Source organism: Vidua macroura, chromosome 6 (assembly GCF_024509145.1).
Source record: "Vidua macroura isolate BioBank_ID:100142 chromosome 6, ASM2450914v1, whole genome shotgun sequence".
Taxonomy (NCBI): Eukaryota; Metazoa; Chordata; class Aves; order Passeriformes; family Viduidae; genus Vidua; species Vidua macroura.
Window position 1 is genome coordinate 38,692,809 of NC_071576.1, and position 23,138 is coordinate 38,715,946.

Here is a 23,138-nt window from a genome sequence, read left to right on the forward strand (position 1 = left end):
AGGCAGCTCAGCCACATTCCCAGGAGACTAAAGGGGTTCCATAAAGGGATGTTCCTAGGGTCCAGTGTCTTGTACTCACGGCTTTCCTTTTCCTAGGTCTTTCCTCCTTCCTTGTCTGTCACTTGCTCCTTGTTTGCAAGGCTGATTTAAATCTATACAAGGGCCCCAAGTTTACCCCAGAAAGAATAATAATTGCAGTGCTGAGCTCTGTGGCTTCCCTTTCATTCCCCACATAGCATTAGGGTGCTCATTGAAACCACAGCATTCATGGACCCTTGCCATATGCAAACATGCAATTAATATGCTCTTCACTTTCCCCTCTACTTCCTAAGCAATATGGGGAAAAAAAAGCACAAGTTGTAGTGCACTTTTCCTTATGACACACACGTGTCTGCACTTCTCTGCAGTGCTCCAGCATGGCTCACACCTACCTGGATTTGGTGGTCATTAAAGAAGTGTGTCTGCTTGCAGGCAGACATTTAATTTGATGTCCTGTGCAGCTGCACACAAAGCAATATGCAGAACACAATTCATTCCCTCTTTCAGTTGTGGCAGCAGATCTATGAACACTTTTTTCATAGGTATTACCCCCTTCTCTGTTTTTAGCAGGGAGCTGCAATGGGTGTGATCTCTGCACTGGCTCCCCTTCCTGTTCCACTGCTGCTTGCTGCTGATGGGAACAGGTGTGCTGGGTACCTGGCTGGGAGTGCACACAGCAGGAAGAAGGAAATGGAAAGCAGCTGATGCTGGCTAGATAGAGAGGTGTGTGTGCAAGAAAGAGAGAGTTTAAACCAGCTGCTGGAAGGAAATCAAAAGGGAGACACATTTCCTGGATGAGGCAGGGCTGTGGATCAGAAGGCAAAGAAAGGCTCCAGTGGTTGCAAGTCCTTCCTCAAAAGTTACTTTTGCTAGAGACTGTTTTGCTGTATCACCTTCTATCTTGACTTTTTCCTGAGTTTTTAACTGTCCCCATAAAAACCTAAATGAAGAAATCACAGCCAGAGGCTTGGATATGTAACTACTTGTGCTATCACACACAACCTGACTCCTAAGAGCCCGTCTCAGGACTGTAGTATCTCTTCTTTGAACTAGGCTGAAAGTTCCATTTCCATCCTCACCTTGTTCTCAGTGGGCCTTCAGGAGCAGAGGGGGCCTATAATGCAGCTCCCTCTGTCTGTGGTGCACAAAACAGTGAGCAAAACCACATCAAAGCAATATATGGAGAAGTAATCAAATCCATAGAAAAGACAAAGCAAAATGGAGGCAAGACTGTTGCAAAGAGCCAAAGTATGGAGTCTGCATGACTCCAGAAAACCTTCATGACTAGGAAGGCAGGCTGTGGCAGAAACTGTATATTCTATCCATATGAACACCAACACTGGAAAAATAAACAGGACAAATGGTATCTTTCACAGACTTGAAGTAAAAGCTTGTCTTTGGTGGCGGTCCTAAAGAGCCAGCCTGACCTGCAAAGCAAAGCAGTTCTAGCAGCATGAATCATTCCCATACCAGCTGTCCAGGCTGCAAACACTACGCAGATGACCCCTCCTGTAACAACACAGCCTGCATGCAGCAGACCAAAAATCACTGTCATTTCACCCTACATTCCTCAAGAAACACTCATCCTTGAAGAGACTGTGAAACCTCTTGGCACAGTCCTGGGTGGGGGAACCAAAAGCTTCAGCTTGGCTTGTAGCCGAATGGCCTGGATTGCTGTCCACGTGTTCAAGCCCGGGGCCTGCTTACCTTGTCTTGTGTGTCCTGCTCACAACAATGCAGGGTGAAGGCAAAGCAAATGCAAAGTGATACGATGAGAGACTTGCAGTTCTCACTCCATGGACATAAAGGCAAGCCGTGGAAGCAGGACTAGGCAGGATGGAGCACAGGAGAGCAGGATCCCTTTCTTATGAGAAATGGACTGATGATTCACTTCTCAGCAGTGATAAAATTAGCTTTTTTGGTCACACATGTGTATTTGCAGTACCAAATATTGTGAGGCCAGGAAGACTTACCTGTTGTCATTTTGACTTGTTCAGCCTGAACATACTTGATTGCTATTTCAATCTCCTGCTGTAATCAGATTGCAAATAAATCTAAGTATAAAATCAGAGAAAACTGGGCTGAGAAGGAATTTGAATGATCATGTAATTTAGCCCCTGCCCCAAGGTTGCTTCCTGCTCTGCTATATCTATGTCCCAAGAGGTGGCTGCAGAACTTGGTTTTAAAGATCCTCTAGTAAGGATGATGTACCATTCAAGTGTTGCAAGCGCTGCAGTCGCCAGGCCTCTGCTTCAGCAGTGCCACTCAGCCTGTCCTTTTCCCTCTTTGCTGCAGGCACCCATGGCCAGTTGCAGCAGCACATCTGAGTTTTTCTCAGGCACCTCCCTCACCCATCAACAATTTACCTGTCTCCAAGTCTCTTCTGGAGCACAAAACTGCTTGCCTGCAGAAATAACTCTCGTTTTTGGCTCCAGAGGGTCAGTAGCAACACCCTCTGACCACCTAGATGACATTTCCATTGCCTTTAGTGAACTGCACTCATGCCTGACATAAGCAAAGCGTCCATTTCAAAGCTCTACACAAATGCTAGGGATGGGGGCTCCCATCAGAGCTCTCCAAGATGGGACAGAGCAGATTTCCTGTTCAACATCAAAAGGGGATATTTGTTATGGTTCTTCCTTGCCTGCAAAGTCATAGGCAGAGAAGCTGCATCTGGGCAGTTACACTCAATACTAAAAGCACTGAGTAGAAGCAGAGTTTCAGACCAGCCAATTTCATTTTTTCTTTTTTTCTGAGCTATTTTAATTTCCAGAATGGATTTCAAAGCTCCTATCTAACTGTGCCAAAGCATTTTCCCTTCAGAGCACAGACAAACAAGTGAGGTTTACTTTGCTTGACCTTTTCTGATGACACTGCCACCCAGGATGTGCAAACTGTAGCTGACACCATCTGAGCTTTCTCGGCCTGAGGATAAATACAGTGTGTGTCCTGAGAAGAGGCTTCCTTGTGTTAGCTTGGGCAAGGCACTGAACCCAAAGCTCTTGGTTTCACCAGTGAGTCTTTATAGTTAAGGTAGTGATATCCATGTTTGGTTAGTGGCAGGAGGGGAAGCTGCCCCTGCTGTGGCCCTTACTGTCACTCCATTGCTATGGCAGGATTCAGTCTGTCTACTCCTTGCAGCTGAGAACCCTGCTGACTGGGATGTTAAAGGAAAGGCATCTTCCCTCTTACTTGGAGACATGTTTACTTCTTGCTGACGGGTCTGGACGGATTTCTTTTTCCCATCTTAGAGTGGCAAAGGTTTTTGTGTTTCCCCCTTTAAACCCACTGGCATCCACATTAACAAAGAGGTTTCTTTACAATTTAGGAAGTAGGAACAGCATTATTTTCTCAGCACAACTCCATCCTGGCTGAATTTATGTCTCTGACCTTTTACCCAAAGGCTCTTTACACTTGACTGAAACATAAGGTAAAAGTAAATGTAACTGAAAGAGCTCATTGTGTGTGTAAGTATAAAGGCTTTTGTGTGCAGGATGTGGCTGCTTGTGCAACCAGTAGCCAAGGAGCACCTTGGGTTGTGCTGTTAGTTCTGACAGCCATGGAGAATGTGGAGCAAGAGCCTGGATGGATGAAAATCCTGTGTCCAGTTCAAGCACAGGCTCCAGCCAGCTTCAAATCAGCACTTCTTTGCCAGGACCATCACCACTGGCAACTTCTGGCCAGGTTTACTCCAGGAGAGATGCTCTGCTATCTTTGGTTTTTTTTCTCCAGATGCCTGTGACCAAGAAAGCCCCTCCTTGGAGCTGGGACTCCAGTCTGTTCTCTGTGGAGCCATGGAAATAGGGACAGATTAAGAAAACATCAGGGCTTCTTCAACGGGATTATTATAAGTGGTTTTCTTGAGTGTTGGTTAGAGTAATGATCAGAGAGGACAGGGATCCATAATCCTATTTATCTGAAACCATATAATCTTCCTGAAGCTCTTTAATGGTGCCCAGCTCTTTAATTACAGAGCAGCCGCACGTGCAGCTGCAGCCAGGCCTACCTGCAAGCCCTCTGCGGGGAGCGGGGGCAAGGAGACCTCCCTGCCGGCTGCCCTTCAGGCTCCGATCCCGCGGAACGCCCATCTTTCCCGGCGCTGCTCCCCCCGAGGGATGCAGAAGAGCCACCAAAGCCGGCCGGCCGGCTGCTGAAAGGAGGGTTTGTTCAGTTCGTTAAACTGACACGGCTCTGCCGGGGACCAGCAGCGCCCTCGGGTCCCTCCGCAGCGCCGGGAGGAGCACGGGGGCCCCGGGCAGCCACCGGCCTCGCCTCGCCCGGCGGTGCGGGGGCTGCCCGGGAGGCGGGGGCGCTGCCTCGAGGGGGTGTCTGCGCGGGAAGTCCCGCCCCGGTGGCTCCCGGAGAGCGGCGGGGGCGTGCCGCGGCCGCCCGCCGGCCCCTCGGCAGCGGGGCACTGACAGCCGCCCTGAGCGGCACCGGCGCGGCGCTCCGCTCCCGTGCCCGCCCGGCGGTCGCTGCCGCCCCGCCGCCCATGGGCCGCCGCCACCGGGGGGCGGGCGGGAGCGTTCGGCCGCAGTGAGCCCGGCCGGCCGAGCGCGGGGGGCGGCCGAGCCCCGGCGCCGCGGGCACCATGGACAGTATCCTGGAGCCCTTCCCCGCCGAACGGCTCTTCCCTGCCGCCGGCACCGGCTTCCTCGACTTCGGCGACTTCAGCGAGGCGGACTTTCTCAGCAATGTGGTAAGGGACCGCCGGCAGCACCTCCGTTCCGGCGGGCCGGCCCCAGCAGCGGGGACGGGACACGGCGGCGGGCTCTCCTCGGTCCCCGCCCGGCCCCGGGGTGCGCCGGCGATGCAGGTAGCCGGGTGCCCGTCGTCGCACACGGCCAGCTCCCCGCTGGACTGGCCCAGCCGCTGTTACCCCGAGGAGACCCCGCCAGGGACTCTCAGGGCTGTTGTACACTATGGTTTTTATGAGCCTGATGGATGGGGAGAAGTGTGCGGTGCCAGGCGGGGAATGTACGACCTGCCGTGTGTGAGCTCGGGCAGCACCGGAGGCACGGCCGGTTGCCGTCGGGAGAGCTTTGGGCTCAGCGCCTCCTCTCTCCTTTGCCTGTAACTTTTCCTCAGAGTGGCATTTGGGAGATGAAGCATCTACCGCTTGGCGCTTTGGCTGGGCTGATTTACTTTGGAGAGAAGGGTGAGGGGGAAGAGTGACTAGGGAGGAAAATGTGTTGCCAGTCTCAAGGAACCAAAGGAGCATTGTTCACCTCTAGGGAAATTGCCCAGTTTCTCCCAGGAGTCAGGCGAGTTCTCAGTCCAGCAGCTCTTCCTGAGAACACGCACAGACTCTTTGCTGTAGAGCCCGAGCTCTCCGTGAGAGTTTCCATGGGATCCTGCAGCCCCTCTGCCAGGCAGGACCCAGCCCTGAGGCAGAAGTGGGAAGGGCCCCACCCCAGAGGTGGTTTGGAGCGAGGTTATCCAGCGCTGGGCAGCAGAGCACTGCCTGAACGCCAGGCTCCGCCAGCCTCTGAGCGGCTGCAGCCGTGCAAGAGTGTGCCTGCCCCGGACAGAGATCTGAGCAATGGCTTGTTACTCTCCTTTCACGGTACTGGCACCTCCCGTGTTCCCGGAGTAGAACTGTGAGCGTCGCTGAGGACTACCCTTGCAATGGGAGCAGGGAACAGGGAGAGGGTGAATCCCCTGCTGAATCCACTTCTGTTTTGCTACACAAAAGATATTTAAAGTCTTTTGTGTTGCCTCCTTTGTGAGGGAGACGGTAGAGAAGCAGAATTTACATAAATATTAAGTGCACTGCACCAAGCAGAGGCACACAGGGTCTGGGAAAGTGACTATGGAGGCAGCCCCATCCCTCAGAGATCTTGCCAGCTCCTAATTTCCGAGATAGCACTGTGCCTCGAGGACTGATTCCACTGGGCTCTACCAAAGGCAACAGAGTCTGCAGTGTTCAGGCAGACCTTCCAGTGGCACATCACCCCAAAACTGAGCGCTTGCCTCGCCTGCTCATATCTGAGAGACCTGTTGTTAGGAGTTTTGTGCTTTCCCTAATTCCGTACACATCCAGCGTGGATGAAGGTATGCTGATAGGAAGTGCTTTATGCGAAGACCATTTATTTCTTTACCAAAATGAAAACTGTATGTATTGGCACCAGCCCTTTTACCAGGTGCAACATGGGCTGTGGTCAGAAGTCAGGGAACCCCTAACCAACATAGGTGGTACCTTTTTATAGTTAAACACAACTTCTGCCTGCAAGCAGACCCTGTGAAAAAGCAGCTTTTGTGTAAGAGTGCCATCTGGTGCCACCTGCGAGGACAGTGTGTTTAAAGTGTGTGGTGGCCATGGGCAGGCTGGCTCTGTCCTGCCTCATTTAAATGGCTTTTCTGCTTGGAGAGCTGCTTCTGGAAGCAGCTTACCGTTTTCTTCTCATTTAACTATGTTGCAGTGACTCAGGCATCATTATGCTCAGCTGACAGCAGAAAGGCACTTTTTAAAGGCTTTTTTTTTCCCTTGTGGGTTTTTTTTCCAACTGCCAGCACCACAACTTCTGCTGGAGTGAGAGAGTCAAGCTGAAACCTTCTCTTCCTGCAGAAGATACATATAAGAGATTCTGTAGCCACTTCTCGCCAACCAAATCTGTTGGTGATACAAGAGCCAGAACATAATACATCATCCTCTTTGTTCTCACTCTGCATGACAATGGGAAGGATGGAAGAAATACACTTGGATTTTCTTACTAAATCCAGCAAATCTCCTGGGATCTTGCAATGTGTGGAGAAGTTCTTTTGACATAGAACTGTGCAAAACATCACCGTGCACAATAGCTCACAAAGTTGCCAGTGCCTTTGCTTCACAGATGGGCAAGCTTTTCCAGATATTGTTCAGCAGGCATTTTTCTTAAAACAGGGCAGGAATTTCAGCCATAAAATGTCAGTATGAAATTTTCATGAGTATGATTTCCTCTTTTCAGGAAGGAAGTAGAAAGAAAAGATGGATGAACCTTACTGCAGAGTCTGTGCTCCTTTGGGGCAAGAATTGCATGTGTCTAAACTACTGTCTTTTCCACAACCTTGGCAGTCCTAATGAGTCATCTTGGTCTTTAAAAAATTACTCTCTGTATTGTTCATCTCAAGCTGTGACAAAGAATTAATTAAGGCACCTTCAGAAAGATCTGTGTGCTTGCAAAATAAAAAAAAAAATTGAATGTGTAGGAGCTGCCTTTCAGAGACATCTGTCCAGGTTGTAGAAATAGGTTGACAGAAACCTCATGAAATTCAGCAAGTACAAACCCCGACTCTTGCCCCTGGAGTGGATGGATGGATGGATGGATGGATGGATGGATGGATGGATGGACGGACTGACCCATCAGGGGTCACGGAGCACTGGTGTGCCCCAGTAGCAAAGGCAGCTAGGAGCAGGAGTGACATGGTAGATAGACACAGGGAAGTGATTATCCCCTTTTTCTTGAGAATCGTAAAACTGTGTCTCAAATACAGTGTCCAGTTTTGGGCTGCCTGATAGCAGAAAGACATGGATAAATCTGAGTGCATCAAGAGGGTTGTCACCAAGGTAACTGGGAGATGGAGAATTTCTCCTGTGAGGAGTAGGTGAGGGAGTTGGACTTCCTTAGCTGGAGAAGAGACAGCTCCAGGAGGACCTAGCAGAAGCCTACCTGCACAGCTGAGGAAGTTTCTGAGAAGATGGAGCCAGGCTCTTTCATAAGTGCATGGCACGAGGATGAGTGGTCATAAATTGTAATGGGGAAGGTTTAGACTGGGTTTAAGGAACCGATTTATCACTGTGAGGATTTTGGGGTTTTTTTTGAAAATTGTATGGAGAGTGGTGTCTGCTTAATTGGAGGGGAAGTCTTCAAAGGACACAAAATACCTCTCTTCACTTAGCTTTTGTGAACCAGACTTACAGAAGATGGCTGCTAACAGCACTGTCAGTCTCCTTTTGCTTTAGAGGCCATATACTGCTCTTGAACTTTGCAAGACAACTTTGCTCTTTTTTTTTTCTTCTCCCAGAAGGACCTACCATATGTAAAGCTAATCCTTCATGCAGTGCCTGTTTATCAATTTCACCCATTTGTGTCCTGCCCAGTCCAGCATATCTGATAATTTCTGCAAGCAACCATCTATTTGCTTACAATCTATTACAATTGCACTCAGAGTACTCTTACTTTCTCATTCGGCTCTTATCAGTGCTGTGAAACTCTTCAAAAGACTTATCTCTTGAGTCAGATTCACCACTGTGCTTCACTGGGTTTGTGACACTTGTGTCAGAAGGAAGCCAGAATAAACCAACCAAACAGGAGTCATGTGTTTCTTTTCAGCCCAGTACCCCAGTGGGTTTGTTTCTTCCCTCTGCTTCTGTATTTTATAGTGAAAAAAAACCACCTTCAAAGATTACTTTGGATATTTATGTAAACACAGCTTTATTTTGACTCTATGCTTTTCAAAGCATATACTTTACCTCCTTCAAGAGACATCAAGGCAAGAAAATAGCCTCCATGCTGACTTGAGTCTCCACAGTTAGAAGCTGCAGAATGGCTGTTCAGGCTGTCTAGGAGTGCTAACCCAACTCCTCTGGGGAATGCACACTAAGGGACTCTTTCACTGTGTGATCCTATATGCCCAGGCAATGTGACAAATGGCATTTTCTGGAGCCTACAAAGGGACAGCAGAATGGGAGAAGAACTGCCTGTCTCTGTGGGTGTGCTCCTTGAGTACAAACTGGATGTTGGGCTTACTGTGTGCTCTTTCCTTTAATATTGTCCTGGCCTGCGGGAGGAGGAGAGTGGCAGGACTGTACATTGTGAGCAGGCTGAGAGTGGGGCTGCTTCCACTCACAGGGGAAGCTTCCCCAGAAGATGAAGAAAGGTGATTCACCATGGATGACTCTCACAGGAAGCCTGTACACACTTTTATTCCTCTTATGCCTACTACAGGGACATAAATAGCACTTAAGTGGTGCTTAGGTGTTGGACTGACCTTTGGTCTGAGCGAGTTTCATGCTCTGTAAACTCCCTCTCACCGTCTCAGTGCACAGTGAGGATGGAGAGCGCAGGCAGATTTGGTCACCCACTTTGTATCCCTTACAGTTGCTAGACAGGGAAGCTCTGCTGTAACATGAGGCTGGGTCTCCAGGACTGATGGTAATCTCTTGTGCAGCAAGCATTTTGGCCCTCTAGTCCTGGTAAAATTTGCCTGGTAAAATTTGGTCAGTAACACATTTATGATTAGTCTGCCAAGTACTAGATATGGAAAGGCTATTTTCTTTAAATTTTTCTTGGAACTCGCCAACCAGATTCCTGTAGGATCTGGAGCACAGATACAGAGACCTGGTGGGGCCATCACACCTGGCCTGATGGGAATGAATCCAAAGATAATAGTTCCCATATCTTTCTATTTCATTAGTCTCTTTGGATCCATCTCATAGGTTTTACACTTCGTGGCCCTGCTACTCCTTACTATCTCATGCTGGGACTTATACTTGCAGAAGTGCTAGCAGCAGGATGAAACCAGAGCTGAACATGGGTCCATGGATCTCTGAGTCTGAGTCTCTGAGCATCAGCACTGTAGAGTCACCACCAGGAAAAATGTTTCCCTTTTAATAAAGAAGAGGGGAAGAGACTTGAACTTCATTTGGAAGACTCTAGGTAAATACTTAATCCAGAGACTGTGGATCATTTGTGGGTCCTATCTGCCAGGAAATCGATAAACATTTGGGATATTCTTCCTAAATAAACACATTCATTTGTTGGACAACTGCCTGCATGTGCTGGGAACCCATTGTCCTAAATTATCATCTCAGCCAAAGTGGGAGAACCCATTAACTGTGCTCTTGGGCCAGAATTAGGAGAGAGGCTGCAACGTAGAGCAGGAGTGCAAGAAGGCATATGTCCAAAACAGGGTTAAACAGTAGAGACAGATCCATCATCTTGGTGGGGAGAAGCAGGAAGGTCTTCGTTGAAGTGCTTGCAGAGTAAACAAAGGGAGGGTTTGGCAGGAGGTGGAAGTACATCTGTGCATACAGTCCACTCCCACCAAGGGATCAGCACCAGCTGGGAGATGCTGGAGTTTTGTACTGCTCAGTCTATGTCTGCCAGGTGATCCTCATCCCCTGTGCATAAGGCAGCCGTTTAATGCCACCACCACCACTTTCAGAGAGGGATAAATCTGAGGTCTCATTTGTATAGATCAGACTGTAAAAACCTCTAAGACTGGCCCACTGTACCTTCTCTTGGTACAAGTGGACAAGCTTGTACTGTATGGTGGCTTCAGAAGCCACCATGGTGTGTGGTAGCTTCTGAATTTAATTAAATGTGTTGTGTTCATTGATGCAAAATGTCTTCTGCTGGTCAGGAGCTTATCTGGTACTGCACTGGTCCTATCCTGTGCTGCTCTGGTCTCATCCATGACTGGTGCCGTGCTGGTGCTGCACTGTTCTTGCTGAAGCCTGGAATGGAGCTCTCTCTGGTAGAGCAGGGATTAGGACAGAAGAGCATTTTCTGAAGCAACCACTTGAACTAGGAATTTAGAACTAGGGATTTCATAGGCAGCCACAGCTGTAGCTGCACTATTTAAAATATGGCCAGGCTGACACTTCTGTGACTTACTGCTGTGTGTCCTTGGAGAAAAGTTATTCCTCTGCTTGCTCCCTTTTTTCCTCAGCATTTCTCCATAGGTTTTAAGGTAGTATTTAATTAGCATTTAATAATTACTTATTTACTATTTAAAGAATTCTCAGTGTTAAAGGAAGCAAATGAAAATGCTTAACTCCCTGAAGTTGTCTTTGGGACAGCCGCATGGCAGATCTTCTACACATAACCCCAGGCAGGATTGTTCTTGATACAGCAATTTGATCCTCAAGGCTCACTTGTTCCAATGCATTTCAAGGAAGGGATGAGTCAATCCACTAAAGCTTATGGACTCTCGTCCTGTTGTGGACAGTCCACTGTAAGAAACCAGATGGCTCACAAAAGCCAATTGTGACTCTCCTTGTTGCAGAGTTACAGGAAAACAGGTAGGGCACCAGCAACAAAGCAAACCATTATAGCTCTCCTAAGAAATGCCCAAAACCTGTCTCTCGGCCTAATTTGGCTGAGAGTTTTCCTAGGGAAATTCCAGGTTTGTGCAGCAAGGTACAATGCAGTCACCTATGCTTCACAAGCAACCTTGTGGTGAGCATTGTTCTTCAGGAGACATGTCTGGTGGAGGAGCCAAGTGTGTTAGGTCCTCAATTCCAAGCCAATCCCAGCTTTCTGCCAGGGACTGTATTTTCACATCTGAACTGCTGAGACTTCATGTTGCCACATCACAGATGAGAAATAAGAACAAGGGTGGAACCAAAGCCATCTTTCTTGGCTGGCTCCCCATGCTGGCACCATCTTTTTCCTGCTGCAGCAGGTGACTTCTGTGTGAGCTACCTCAGTGTAGTTTGGTATCCCCTGAAATCATCAATCCAGTTTTCAGCCTCACACTAGGACAGAGCTTACATGGAGCTCGTCTCTTACTTTTTCCTGTATCTGGGAGCTCAACTTGTGTTGTAAGTTGTTAGGTGTTTCCTTGGGTTGGTGTCTGCATGTTTTGCAACGTTCCTCAGAGCAGAAATAACTGAAAGGTTGAAAGAGCCAAGGGCATGGTCAGAGTGGCAAGGGACTGCAAGTAGCATGCTGAAAGGCAGGCTGTGTCTTTCAACCCAGTTGTTCCCCATGTCTGCCATGCAGTGTTTACATCTATCTAACTTATTTCCAGCTGCTCAAGAAAACAAATTTTACTTCTGCTTTCCTGTATGGTTACATCATTCAAAGTTTTCCTTTCCTGTAATTTCCTGAACTGACCCAAACACTCCAGCCTTATCCTCTCAACCACCCCTTTCTGACTTCTTTATCCACCTTCCTTTCTCTTTCTTTGTATCTTTTGTTTCACTCTTATTTTCTTAAACCTGTCCAGGGCTATCTGCCTTTGAAATCATGTGGCACTGCTCTGGCCTGGTCTGTATCCAAGTGATAGATGCTTTATACTTACCTTGACACAATGATCAGCCAGAACAAAGTCTCATGAAGGTTAAAAGTGCACATATCCACATACTTTTTCACTCCTTTCTTTCTTGTCCTATTTTATCTTCTCACTTTCTAAGACTGGAGAAATTACCTATAGAGCACTGTGCAAGGCTATTCTCCCTGAAACTACTATGTAATCTAAACCAGTGCTGGAGTAATTAGTACCATCTTTAGAGCTCAGAGGTGATGCCTTGTGTGAGGTCATTTATTACAATCACTGTCCAGGCTATTCCAGAGGAAACTCACCCCTGACTACCTCAGCAAAGTTGCTTTTGGCTTCTTTACTCTGTGACTTTTTCTTGATGAGGAAAAATGTTCATTTAGGTCAGTCTGGCTGACCTGATTAGCAAAGAGTGCTCAAAATGCAGTTAGCATTTTTCCTAGAATAGATGCAAAACATAATGCTTTCAGCTGAGCAATTTGTGCCAGGAGTTCCCCTGCAACAGGAATGTCAGGGCTCCCTTGGGAGAAAGCTGGCAGCTAAGGCTGGAGAAGTACTACAACTTGGGCCTGACACCAACTGTTGTTACACAGGAGGGAACTGCATGCTACATTGGTTGTGGACATTCCTATTGGATTGTCAGCATTCCTCCTGCAGGTGAGCTTTGTTAGATCAATGCCCGAACAACATCCTCCATGCTGGCTCCCCACCACAGTGTTGTGGGGTCACTGGCTCCTCCTTTCGATGGCATGGCACATCCAGGGGGAGCACTGCAGCTCAAGAATAACCCATTTCTGCTGTTCGAGGTGCAGGGGTTCTACCATGAGAACCTGCTCTGGCTCTGCAATATTTGCAGCCCTCTCACTACTTGGAGGAGAACTTTCCCCTCCAGTAGGGGAAAAAAGGTAGAGGGAGACCAGGATGAAGAAGAGGACCCAGTTCCAGAGCCTCAAGAGTTAATTGTTGCATGTAAGAACAGCTTGATGTTCAATGAGTCTGCTAAATTCATGACAGTTGAAGGAAGGAGCTGGGCAGGTGCTTTTGGCTAAGCTCACTGCTGTCCCGGGGGGAGGGACTGCAAGCCAGGCAGCTCAGGGAGGAGGAAACCAGCTCTGACATTTGTAAAGACTGTTGATGGAAGGTTTCTTTCAAAGACTTTTCAGTCTCTCAATCTGAGAGCTCTTTGCCCAGGGAGTGCTGGAAATGTGGCTCTTCTTTCCAAGCAAATGTGGCAGACTCTCACAGTTGATGAGGTGCTGTTGAGCCACAAATACTGAATTGCCAATTTAATGATGTTGGGTTTGTTTTTGTTGTTTCTCTGTCTTTATGGACAGTGCTGCAGTGAGGTTGTTGGGAATGGGAGAACTGTATTTTAGTCCTGGCTCTGCCAGTTTCTTAGTGTGTGATCCTCAGGGTGTCACTTGCAGTGATGCAGCTTTTGGTCACTATAAAAAAGTGGACATCCTTATTCTTACTGAAAAGGAGCAGTGTCACCAATAGGTGAAGCAGATTAACAAAAACTAGGACTGGAGTGGGGTTTTGCTAGTAAGTATCTGCCAGGAAAGGTCCATACGAGTTATTACTTTGCTTCCCTAGTTGGACTCTTTTTCAATGGCTTTGCAGCTACACATGATATTTGCCACATTTTCAGTTTGGCAATTCTGTTTCTATTCTCCACTGATATCCCAGCTATCCTTCATCCCTCTCCTGTTCCTTATCCCTGTGGACTGCACGTGTCTCTATCTGACCTCAGATACTTCAAGCTAATCCAGAGTAATCTTTCTGTGTCAGTATGAATGACTGTGTTGGTCAGCATCAGAATTTAAAGTAAAGTACTTTTGGCCCATGCTGTTACTGGCCTGACCATTCTGGGCCTTACTGAAAACCAAACAATTTGTACTTTATAAATCCAGTGAATGAGCTGTACTCATACCTCATCCTCCACTGTACAACCAGATCCTGGCCCAGGCACAAAGCTTAGCTTCTCCATCAGTTTGGTGCTGAGAGCACCCTGTTTTATTTTTGCCCCAAACTGCTACATGGTCAGTGCTGGGCTGATTCTCAGGCTCCCAAGCTATTTCTCTGCTGGTTTGTAAATGAGAAAGAGGTAACAAGCTCCTTCTCATAAAATACCAGAATGTCACGGCTTTATCAGTCCCTAGCAAGATATTCAAGACCCATGTCAGTCCCTCCTGCTGCTCAGCACATTTTTTTGCGTTTCCCTTTAGTTGGAGATGCCTTTTCTTCACAGTAACTCTGTCTGGCCTGTTGTAAAGTTAGGATCACCATCATCCATTGGGAAGAGTGATGCAGAGATTGCTTTTCCATCCTCTGATCCATCTCCTGCTCTTCAGGTTTTGTCAAATATAGTTAGCAGCAGTCCAGCAGCTGGATTAGCAGTAATTAATGAGCAAATGGCCTGCAGCCCTTTTTTAGACCTGGCAAAGCACACACCTTTCACTTTTTTCTTACATGGTTTTCAGCTCTTTTTTTATCATGCTGGGAGAGAGTGGAGTAGCAGCAAATGCTGCTCTGGTCAATACTGGGGACTGAACAGAGGCTACTCTGCTCTTTTCTTTGCTGCTAATTAGTACCAGGTTGTAGGTAGAGGCTGCTAGCTAGGACAGCAAAACTGTTTTCTCCCTCCCCTTGTAGCTGCAGCCACAGTGAGCAGTCAGTGGCAGCTGTAAGCAGCTGGGGTGAGCTGCAGCAGAGCAGGAGTAATGCTGATTTCTTAATTTTCCTGCATGCTTCAGGCTCCAGGCAAGCAGCCTTAACAACCTACTCCTTTGTGACCTGGAGCTGAAGTCCCAGGTGAGGTGAAGGCACACATTACTGTGCCAAGCCCAGCAGCCACACAGTGTGGTGAGGTCACCCAGCACCTTTGATACCTATAAGTGCCAGAGATCCACATCCAGAGCAGTTGGCCATCCACTGGTCTCAGATGCCTTTCTGATATTTGATGAAATTGAATTACACGGAGTTGTCAGAGGATTTATTTACTTATTCTGGGAAAGAGTGAAGGATGCCAGAAGAGATGGAAAATAGGGAAAGAAAGAGGGACGAAAAACCAAAGATGAGAGAGGTAGCTATGCAGTTAGCATTCCTGAGCCATCTGGACCTGTTGGCATGGCCCCATCTGGATGGGCTCACGTGTTCATCCACAGCATGATGTAATCTTCATTGTCCAGCATTTGATTTTTTTCCCTGTGCTGGATGGCCTCATATCTAGTGCATGTCTGGAGCGGGCATTTTGATTTCCTGTTGCTATTTGTGGATTTTTCCTGGCCGATCCTCAAGCTCAGCTCAGGCGGTTTGCATTCCTCAAGCAGAAGCAGCAATGCCACCCTGCCAGCAGGAGCAGAGGCCGGCTGCAGCCAGCCTGCCAGCCCAGGAGAGGCAGCCCTGCACGTGGAACCAGCTGTGGTTTGCACCGTGCTGCAGCTGGAGAGAGAGTGACACTTCTGCCTGGTGCTTTGACCACGGCAGCTGAGCTCTGGAGTCGGCTCAGCCTTCAACATAGAGAGGGCTGGCGGGACCACTGTTCCCAGATGCTCGCGGGCTTTCCTGCCCAGCTGGATCTTGCAGCAGAACATGAGGAAGGAGAGTTTTACTTGACTCAAGACCTATTCCTCCCTTCAGTAGATGTGAGTAAAAAGCAACTGATGATCTCAGTCCCTCTTCTTTACAAATACCTGCACCAGGGACCACCAGGGCTTTTGACTGCCCTGTGAAACAGGTGGGCTTCCCAGCACATAGGAAGGAAGGCTGGGAAGGATCTGGTCTGACATTGCCAAGTACCCACTCTTGATAGTGGAAGGCCTGTCATCCCCTTCCCTCCATCACTCAGTGAGTGCCATTTGCAGGAGGCAGTGCAGTCCAGTCAGAAGGATTCACTCAGGTTCCCACCATGTTCTGTGGAAGACTGCCATGCAAGACCAGCCATCTATTTTTTTTTTTCTTGTATCCTTCCTAGCATATGAAATGAAGACAATTTGTATGTCTGCCTCCATAAGAGCACGGTTTGAAGGTCTTTAAGTCACAGAAGCCACACAGGAACAAAACAGCCTTCTTCACTTCATAAATTCCATGTGTAGAGGGGAAAACGGTCAAGCCATAGATCCCCTCCTGCTTTTAGAATCAGAGCAATTCCCACCCTCCTGCATGGCTGGGAGAGTCTGAGATGCTCAGAGGATGAAGATGGGATTTCTCTGCCATGTACCACTGCTGCAAGCAAGCCTCAAACCCAGCAATATGAGGGCCTGCTTCAGATTATGCCGTTCTCCACTCTGACTCAAGATGTGGGTAGCTGTGTGATGATACATTAGGCAACAGTTTGACCTGAGCATCCAGTACTCCCTCTCCTACAATGCCTCATCCTGCCCACATGCCTCCCTTAGCTTTGTTTCCTCCAGGGCCTTGGGAATGGGAAAATTGAGTGCAATGGCCCCCAGGGAATGAAATTATTCTCAGTGGAGAATCCTACTGCCAGGTTCAGAAGTCATCTTGTTTGCATGTGAAGAGAGCAGGGCTTTGCTTTCATAATAACCCAGGGACAGCCTGTCCACCAGGGATGGACTCCCTGGAACCACAGAGCTGAGCTTTTCCACCCAGCTCAGCTCTGTTGAGTGAGAGAGTAGCTCTGGAAAATGATTGCCTCTTTTTAAACCAATTGGCAAAACTCTTGCATCTCTCCTGGGAACAGGCCAGGGATTCTGAGTCACTGCTTGAGTGGGTTGTGGCCAAGGTAGTCGTACCCAAGATATTAAGTGGGAGAGGAGAGATCCACCCAGGAGTGCCAGCAGAAAGAGAAATAGTCATGACCATAATGAATAATAATATAATGATGAAAAGATTCAGAAATGCACTGCCCACTCCAAAAATAAAGTTTGAGGACAACTCAAATGTTGTAAAAAAAAGAGAGGAAAGAGTCGAGAAAGACCGCCAAAGCCTGCCTGCATGTCAGCTGCAATGCAAGGAGTCCCGTCCAGCTGGCCTGGGTTCAAAGAGCTCCTATTGTCCAACAGCATTTCCAAGACACCATTCAAAACTTTCAGAAAATAAACCCAAGATGCAGGGTGAGATTTATCACACAATAAAGGCAAGCCAGATGTGTGCACCCTTTCAAAGAGAGACAGGAGGAAGACAAAGGAGGAGTGAAGCGGGGGGGGGGGGGTTGGGCATGAAGCAGCAGAGGCATGAGGGAAGAGGTTGGCATGAAAGGCCTGATGTTGTGAGGATCCAGGCAGGAGCAGGGGACTGGATCTGTGCTCGGACACATATTGGGCACTTGTGAAAGGTTTCCTGTTTACCGAGAACACTATACTTGAAAAAATTCACCTAGCATCAAGGTTAAGGAACAAAGAGGGAAGATCTCACTGATGCTTTTTTTCTTTTGTTGCACATAAAACCGTGATGGATACTGAAAGGTTGCTTCTTGTCCTGAATTATATATCTGCAAAACAAAGACCCTGTCTGAAAGAATGTCCAGAAGTCAAACCACTATAGATTTTGTCTTGATTTTCTCCGGCTCACATAGTCTTCATTATTGCTGTGCAGCACTGACCACTATGGCAGGGATGTAACTTCTTCTGCCACAGGAATCACACACTTCCACCTGTGATTTAATTATGTTACAATCTGTTTAACATAATAAAATAATAATAAAAACAATTACACAGAAAGATAATTTAATCTTTGAATATGCTGCTAACATGGAGTTACAGGACTACAACCTGCCATCACTAGATAACTCCTCAAGTTCTCCCTGCCTGCAGAACAACCTGGCAAGGTGGCCATACCATACCATACCATACCACAGATGAAAAAGTAACTTGGATTTATTTGTTCTCAGGAAAATCTATGGTAGTAAGGACTTGTTCATCTAAGAGCAAAAAGCCTGAGAAAACATTTTGGAGGCTTAAGCTAGAGAGTCCTTCTTTGCAGTGACTCATTTGTTTGGTAACTGTATTTCTCTTTACAACACTTGTTTTTTGTGTTGTGTTTTGGTTTTTTGGTTTGTTTTTTTTTTTAAGGTCTGGATGTATCTGGAGCCTTTAAACTGAGCTCAGTTGCAGATGATGAATTTGAAGCAGGGCACACTTAGCTCTGTAAGGAGCCATACTTGATTACCAGAGTTGTTCCTCAAAGCCCTAAAACCCATGAGGCTATCCATCATCTCCCTTGTCCAGAGATGTCCAGAAAATGGATTCCCAAATCCACCAGCTTCTGCAGAGACCATTCCAATGCTGGGGTGCAGATGTCTGCTTGATCTCAGATTCAGGAGCTTTCACTGCAGGAGTTCAGGGCATAATAGGTTTCCTGGCTTTAAAGGAACATGGGATCTTTTCTTCCCAGAAGCTTCTAACATTACTTGAGTACATGATACCATGTATCTCCACATTTCAACTTCTTTTCACCAGCTACAGGGTCCTTGGCTGCTGGGCCTTGTTGTGGAGAAGTTCAGCTTGAAGAAGGGATAGCTGGAGAGCCAGGTGTTGAGAAGGGGTTTTCATAGGCTTCCTTTTCTCCTTCAGCTGTGATTTTCATCCCATGGTTGAAGTGACTGCCTGATCTCTGACCAGTCAGATATCCATCCTTATCTTTGGAAATGCAGGGCTTTTACCCCTGGTTCACCAGCATCACATCTTCATTCTGCCCCAGGATGGAGTTAATTCAGTTACCCCAGCAGTGACAAATGGCCTGACAGGCCTTACTGCTCTTTGTGGCCTAGGAAGGATTTCCCCATTCTCCAGAGACTCTGGTTTTTGTAGCTCCACTGCTGAGGTGAAAATGGTACCCTCAGCATTGCAGCTGAAGTTTAATTTCCTATCTGCTGCTTAGGGCACAGATTTTCCACTGAGATATTGGCTGAAGGTCAGAAATCTGCATTCCAAGTTGAATTGCTTTGAAAACTGTCCTGGTGCAGGACCCTGTTCAGCCTGCTGCTTGTAAAACCCAACTTTTGCCCAGCCTGGCCACTGAAAAGAGTCCCAGCTCTTGCTCTCTCAAGATTTTACATGAAAATCCTTCACATCCTTGAGTCACAAATCAGCTGGCCCAGACTTAGTTGCTCTGTTAAGTGCCCTTTACAAAGGCCCAAGGAATGAAAGCCACCAGTAATGTTTGGTATTAGCTGGATGCCTCAGCTTTTGGACTTGAACAGAGTAGAACTCTTCCTCTTTCAAAGCCTGCTTTTCTTTATGGGTCTCCAGGGACCTGCCAGGGGACAAAATGTGAATTATCTCTGATTTTGCTCTCTGAGCTAAAGAGAAACAGTTTCAATGAGACAAATGAAGATGATTGTAAAGATAATTCAGACATTTCTTCCTTCTCTGGTTATCTCCCAGATCAGATTTCCTCTATCTCCCAGTGTGTCTTTCTTGTTGCTTTCTTGCAAGATGCAGAAAAAAAGGCCCATAATGGCCATAGTGGCATGGGGCTGACGAGCTGTGTAAAAGCAGAGATCTGCCAACTCTGGCAGCTTCAACTCCTTACTGGCCAGGGCCAGAAGCTTCCAAAAAAAGAAGGAATGGTGGAGTGGCATTTATTCCAATTTATTTTGGTTATTGAATAAACATTCCCATCCCACTGACTGGTGAATGGCTTGAGCAGCAGCACTTCTCTAATTTATTTTAATTGTATTGAACGTTCATGCTGCATTTAATGTCTTTTGGTGATAGTGTGACATGGTTTCACATCAGCATGGCAGTATAGTTCACAGAGTCACACAGAATAAACCAGTATTTTCTTTCACTTGCCCTGCCTGCTGTCACACCATGCATCCCTCACTATTAATTTTCTCTAAACTGCCCAGGCAGACATGTCACACACAATTAAATCCATGTAGGCTTTTACAGGGTAGATTTACCTCTAGTTTGCAGGGCTGAGCTAGGGATGCATCCCTTGGGTGTGCAGACATTGACACCCACTTGTGTTCTGGCTGCTGTGCCTCTGTGGGGATTGAGGAAGAGTGGATAGGCTCTGCAGGGGCACATCTGGGTGGAGGTGGATCAGGCTAACATAGCAGATAGGGCCTTCCTAAAAATGATGGATGATATTTTTACACATAAGGACACAAAGTTCACATGAGGTCCCACCCCCAGATGCTACAGCAGCTGAAAGCCCCATCATGGTGTGGAGTTAGGGTGTCACTGGGAGCCTGATGCAAACACAGCTGAGGCTGCCATGTTCACAACAACAGGCAAAGCACCAATTCAGCCAAGACAGCAGAGATCTGGGGACAGAGATGACAATACAGCTTCTCTCTCTAAGGACTACTGCTTGTGTGAAGTCTCTGCCTGGAGACTGAGCTTGGCTTGGGAAGGAGTGAAGAAGAGGAAGAGACCCCTGCCAGCTTGCCCAGGGATACCTGCATTCCCATGGAGAACAGCGCCTACACATCGCTGTTTGAACACAACCCAGCTGCCACCACAATGGCTTAGAAATAAGGGTGACTTTGTTTTGTAGCAATCAAGTTTTGTCTTCAGTTCTCCAAGCTCAAAAAAGCCTAGCAGACAAGCTTTTTATTTACCTTTGACAAACTCCTAGAAATTTGCCCCAAATCTTCTGCCAAATGAGGATTAAGAGCAGCTGATCCAAATGTTTCACCCTGAGAGAGTTGTGTCCAGTTCTGCGTATGGTATAAGTCCTGCTCTAATTTTTTTTTTTTTTTTTTTTTTTTTATCAGAGTCAGCTGCAAGGCTGTTGTAAGCCAAAGGAAATTTGGGACATTCATTGCATATGTAGCATACACAGCAAAAGCATGCTGAAAAGCAGGGGCATTCCTTTTTATCCTCCAGGGTGCCACTGCTGGAAGGAGAGGTGCTCCATCTCTGCAGATTCAGCTAGTCACATGCCATAGCAAACCATAGCTGCTTTCCACCCCAGGCCAGCAGAGCCTGTTTTGCCCAAGGGGGGGTTGCTATTTCCCCTCTCCTCCCTAGCACATGCATATCTGCTCTGAACCTGGCACCCACAGGTGGTGGGAGAGCACGCAAATGGCCACATGGCTGTGACCACGCTGCAGTGCCACTTGTCTCGTGTATCACCTCAGCCTGGGTTCTGTGCTGTTCCACAGTCGTTCCCCTTGCAGGGCACTTCCAATCTCTCCCACATCACCACTGCCCGTGGTGCTGTGTGCCAGCTGCTAATCCCATTTGTGCTGAACATACTGGTGCCAGGTGTGGAGACACCAGTGTCCATGACTTTAGCAGCACTCAGAATTCTCTGCTGGGGCCACTGGGAAACCCAGTCACAGGCTAGCAGATTTCAAATTTCCACATACTTTTTACTCCCTTCTTTCATTCTTTCAGGAGCAGAAGCATTTATCTTAAAGACCTAAGTTGCCCTCTTCCCCTGCACCTGGTGCTTCCCAAGATTCTCCCTAGTGAGCTGCAGGCTTGTGAACTCTGAGCTGGATATTACACGGCTGCAATCTCGGCCACGAAACTTCCATGCGGTCTGTGTTGTGCACATGCTTTTTAACAACATCACCCACTCCGTCAGCTTTGTCCCACCTGCCGGAGTTATAGGGCAGGAGGGGGTGAAACCACGAAGCCTTCCTGCCTGCCAGGGAGGTTTCGGCACGCCGCGGGAGCCGTGTGTGCCGGAGGGGCTGCGACGATATCCCCCGGGCGCTCTCCATCCCGGCATCCCGGGACGAGCGGGGCCGGCCCGCGCCGCTCCGTCCTAACCCTGCACTCCTCCCGCGCGCCGCGCCGCGCCGCTGGCAGCCGCCTCCCATTGGCTGCCTCCCGGCGGCGCCGGCCAATGGGCGGCCGCGGCTGCGGGCCGTTGGAAGCGCGCCGCGCGACCGTTAAACCGCCGCCATCCCCGCGCGGCCGGGGCATCCCGCGCGCGGCCGCCCTGAGGGGCTGCGGCTCCTCGGCCGCGGCTGCCCCGCCGCTGCTGCGCCCGGCCTGGGCGCCGCGCCCGCCACCGCCCTCCCCCGGCTGTGCCTTGAGCCGCCGCCGGGCCCTCCTAGGTCCTGTGGCGCCTAGCGCTGGAAATTGTAAATCCAGGCCCTTGGCAGGGATGCGCGGTGGAAGGAGGTTTCCACAGCGAGTTGTGCCTGAGCCTTGCAGGGATAAGAGCAGGCTCGGGGGAGAGTTTATCACTCTCTACAAGTAACTGAAAGGAAGTTGTAGCCAGGTGGGGGTCCACCTCTTCTCCCAGGCAACTAGAGACAGGATGAGGGGATGTGGTGTTAAACTGCAGGTTTATGTTGAACATTAGCAAGAATTTATTCAGAAAAGGGTGATTAGACATTGGGGTGGACTGCCCAGAGAGGTAGTGGAGTCACCATTCCTATAGGTGTTTAAGGAAAGACTGGCTGTGGCATTTGGTGCCATGTTCCAGATGACATGGTGTTCAGTCATAGCTTCAACTCAATGATCTCAGAGGTCTTTTCCCACCTAAGTGGTTCTGTGATTCTACAATTCTATAGACAGCAGCAAATTCTGGGTCTAGTGCCAGATTAGGTTTGGTCAAACCCTGCCACTCTGGGGTGTCTGGAGTGCTTGGTCCACCATACATGCCAAGGTTGTGATGCTGAAAGTAGTCACAGGTGACCTGGACATTGATGCAGTGCCTGAGAAAGACAGGGTGCTGCTGCTCAGGATGTTGTCCTGCTGCTGGAGGGGAATGACAGTGGCGTTCACAGGCAGTTTGGCCCTTGGTGCTTTGGCCATGCCACACAGAGAAGTAGCAACAGCAAGGGGGTAGCAGGTCAGTGGCAAGCTGTTCAGGCACACCAGGGGCCTGGGTGGACCAGGCATGCAGCAGCAGGAACCTGTGATATGTGAGGTACAAGAGCAATATGGGTTCAGGATAGAGGAGGAGCAGAGGGGTGGCAGCCAAAGGGTTGTTGGATGATTATTTGTGCCCCTTGGGGTGCACATGCACTGACTGGCTGTATGGAGAAGTGTGCATAGCATCTGTCCATCCTGCCTGAAGCTTATTAACACTGTTGAGAACTTCACTTTCATAAGGTCTAAAATTATCTGCATTTTAAAGAGAGCAGAAGGACTGTCTGGAGTGTATGGGCTCTTCTTTCCTGGAATGTAAAGAAAACCTCGGCTGTGCAGCTGGAGTGCAGGGGGCTTCATTCCTTA

The 23,138-nt window shown here is 48.3% G+C and overlaps 1 protein-coding gene and 1 long non-coding RNA gene across 4 annotated transcripts in view; one reads left to right on the forward strand and one right to left on the reverse strand.

The window, feature by feature from the left end:
- The first annotated feature begins 4,577 nt into the window (after positions 1–4,577).
- CREB3L1 (cAMP responsive element binding protein 3 like 1) overlaps positions 4,578–23,138 on the forward strand; it is a 45,340-nt gene continuing 26,779 nt past the window's right edge. The window contains exon 1 of one of the 3 annotated variants that reach the window (XM_053980413.1): positions 4,578–4,738. In XM_053980413.1, coding sequence (XP_053836388.1) covers positions 4,631–4,738 — 108 coding nt within the window. In that variant the 5' untranslated portion in view covers positions 4,578–4,630. Of the gene's footprint in view, positions 4,739–21,907; positions 22,177–23,138 lie in introns of those variants that run through there. The other 2 variants (XM_053980412.1, XM_053980414.1) reach the window with 2 other exon arrangements.
- LOC128808828 (uncharacterized) lies at positions 17,847–21,725 on the reverse strand. The gene is made up of 2 exons (XR_008437549.1): positions 21,543–21,725; positions 17,847–20,064 (listed from the first exon to the last, which is right to left on the reverse strand). It is a non-coding gene; the product is annotated as an uncharacterized LOC128808828 (long non-coding RNA).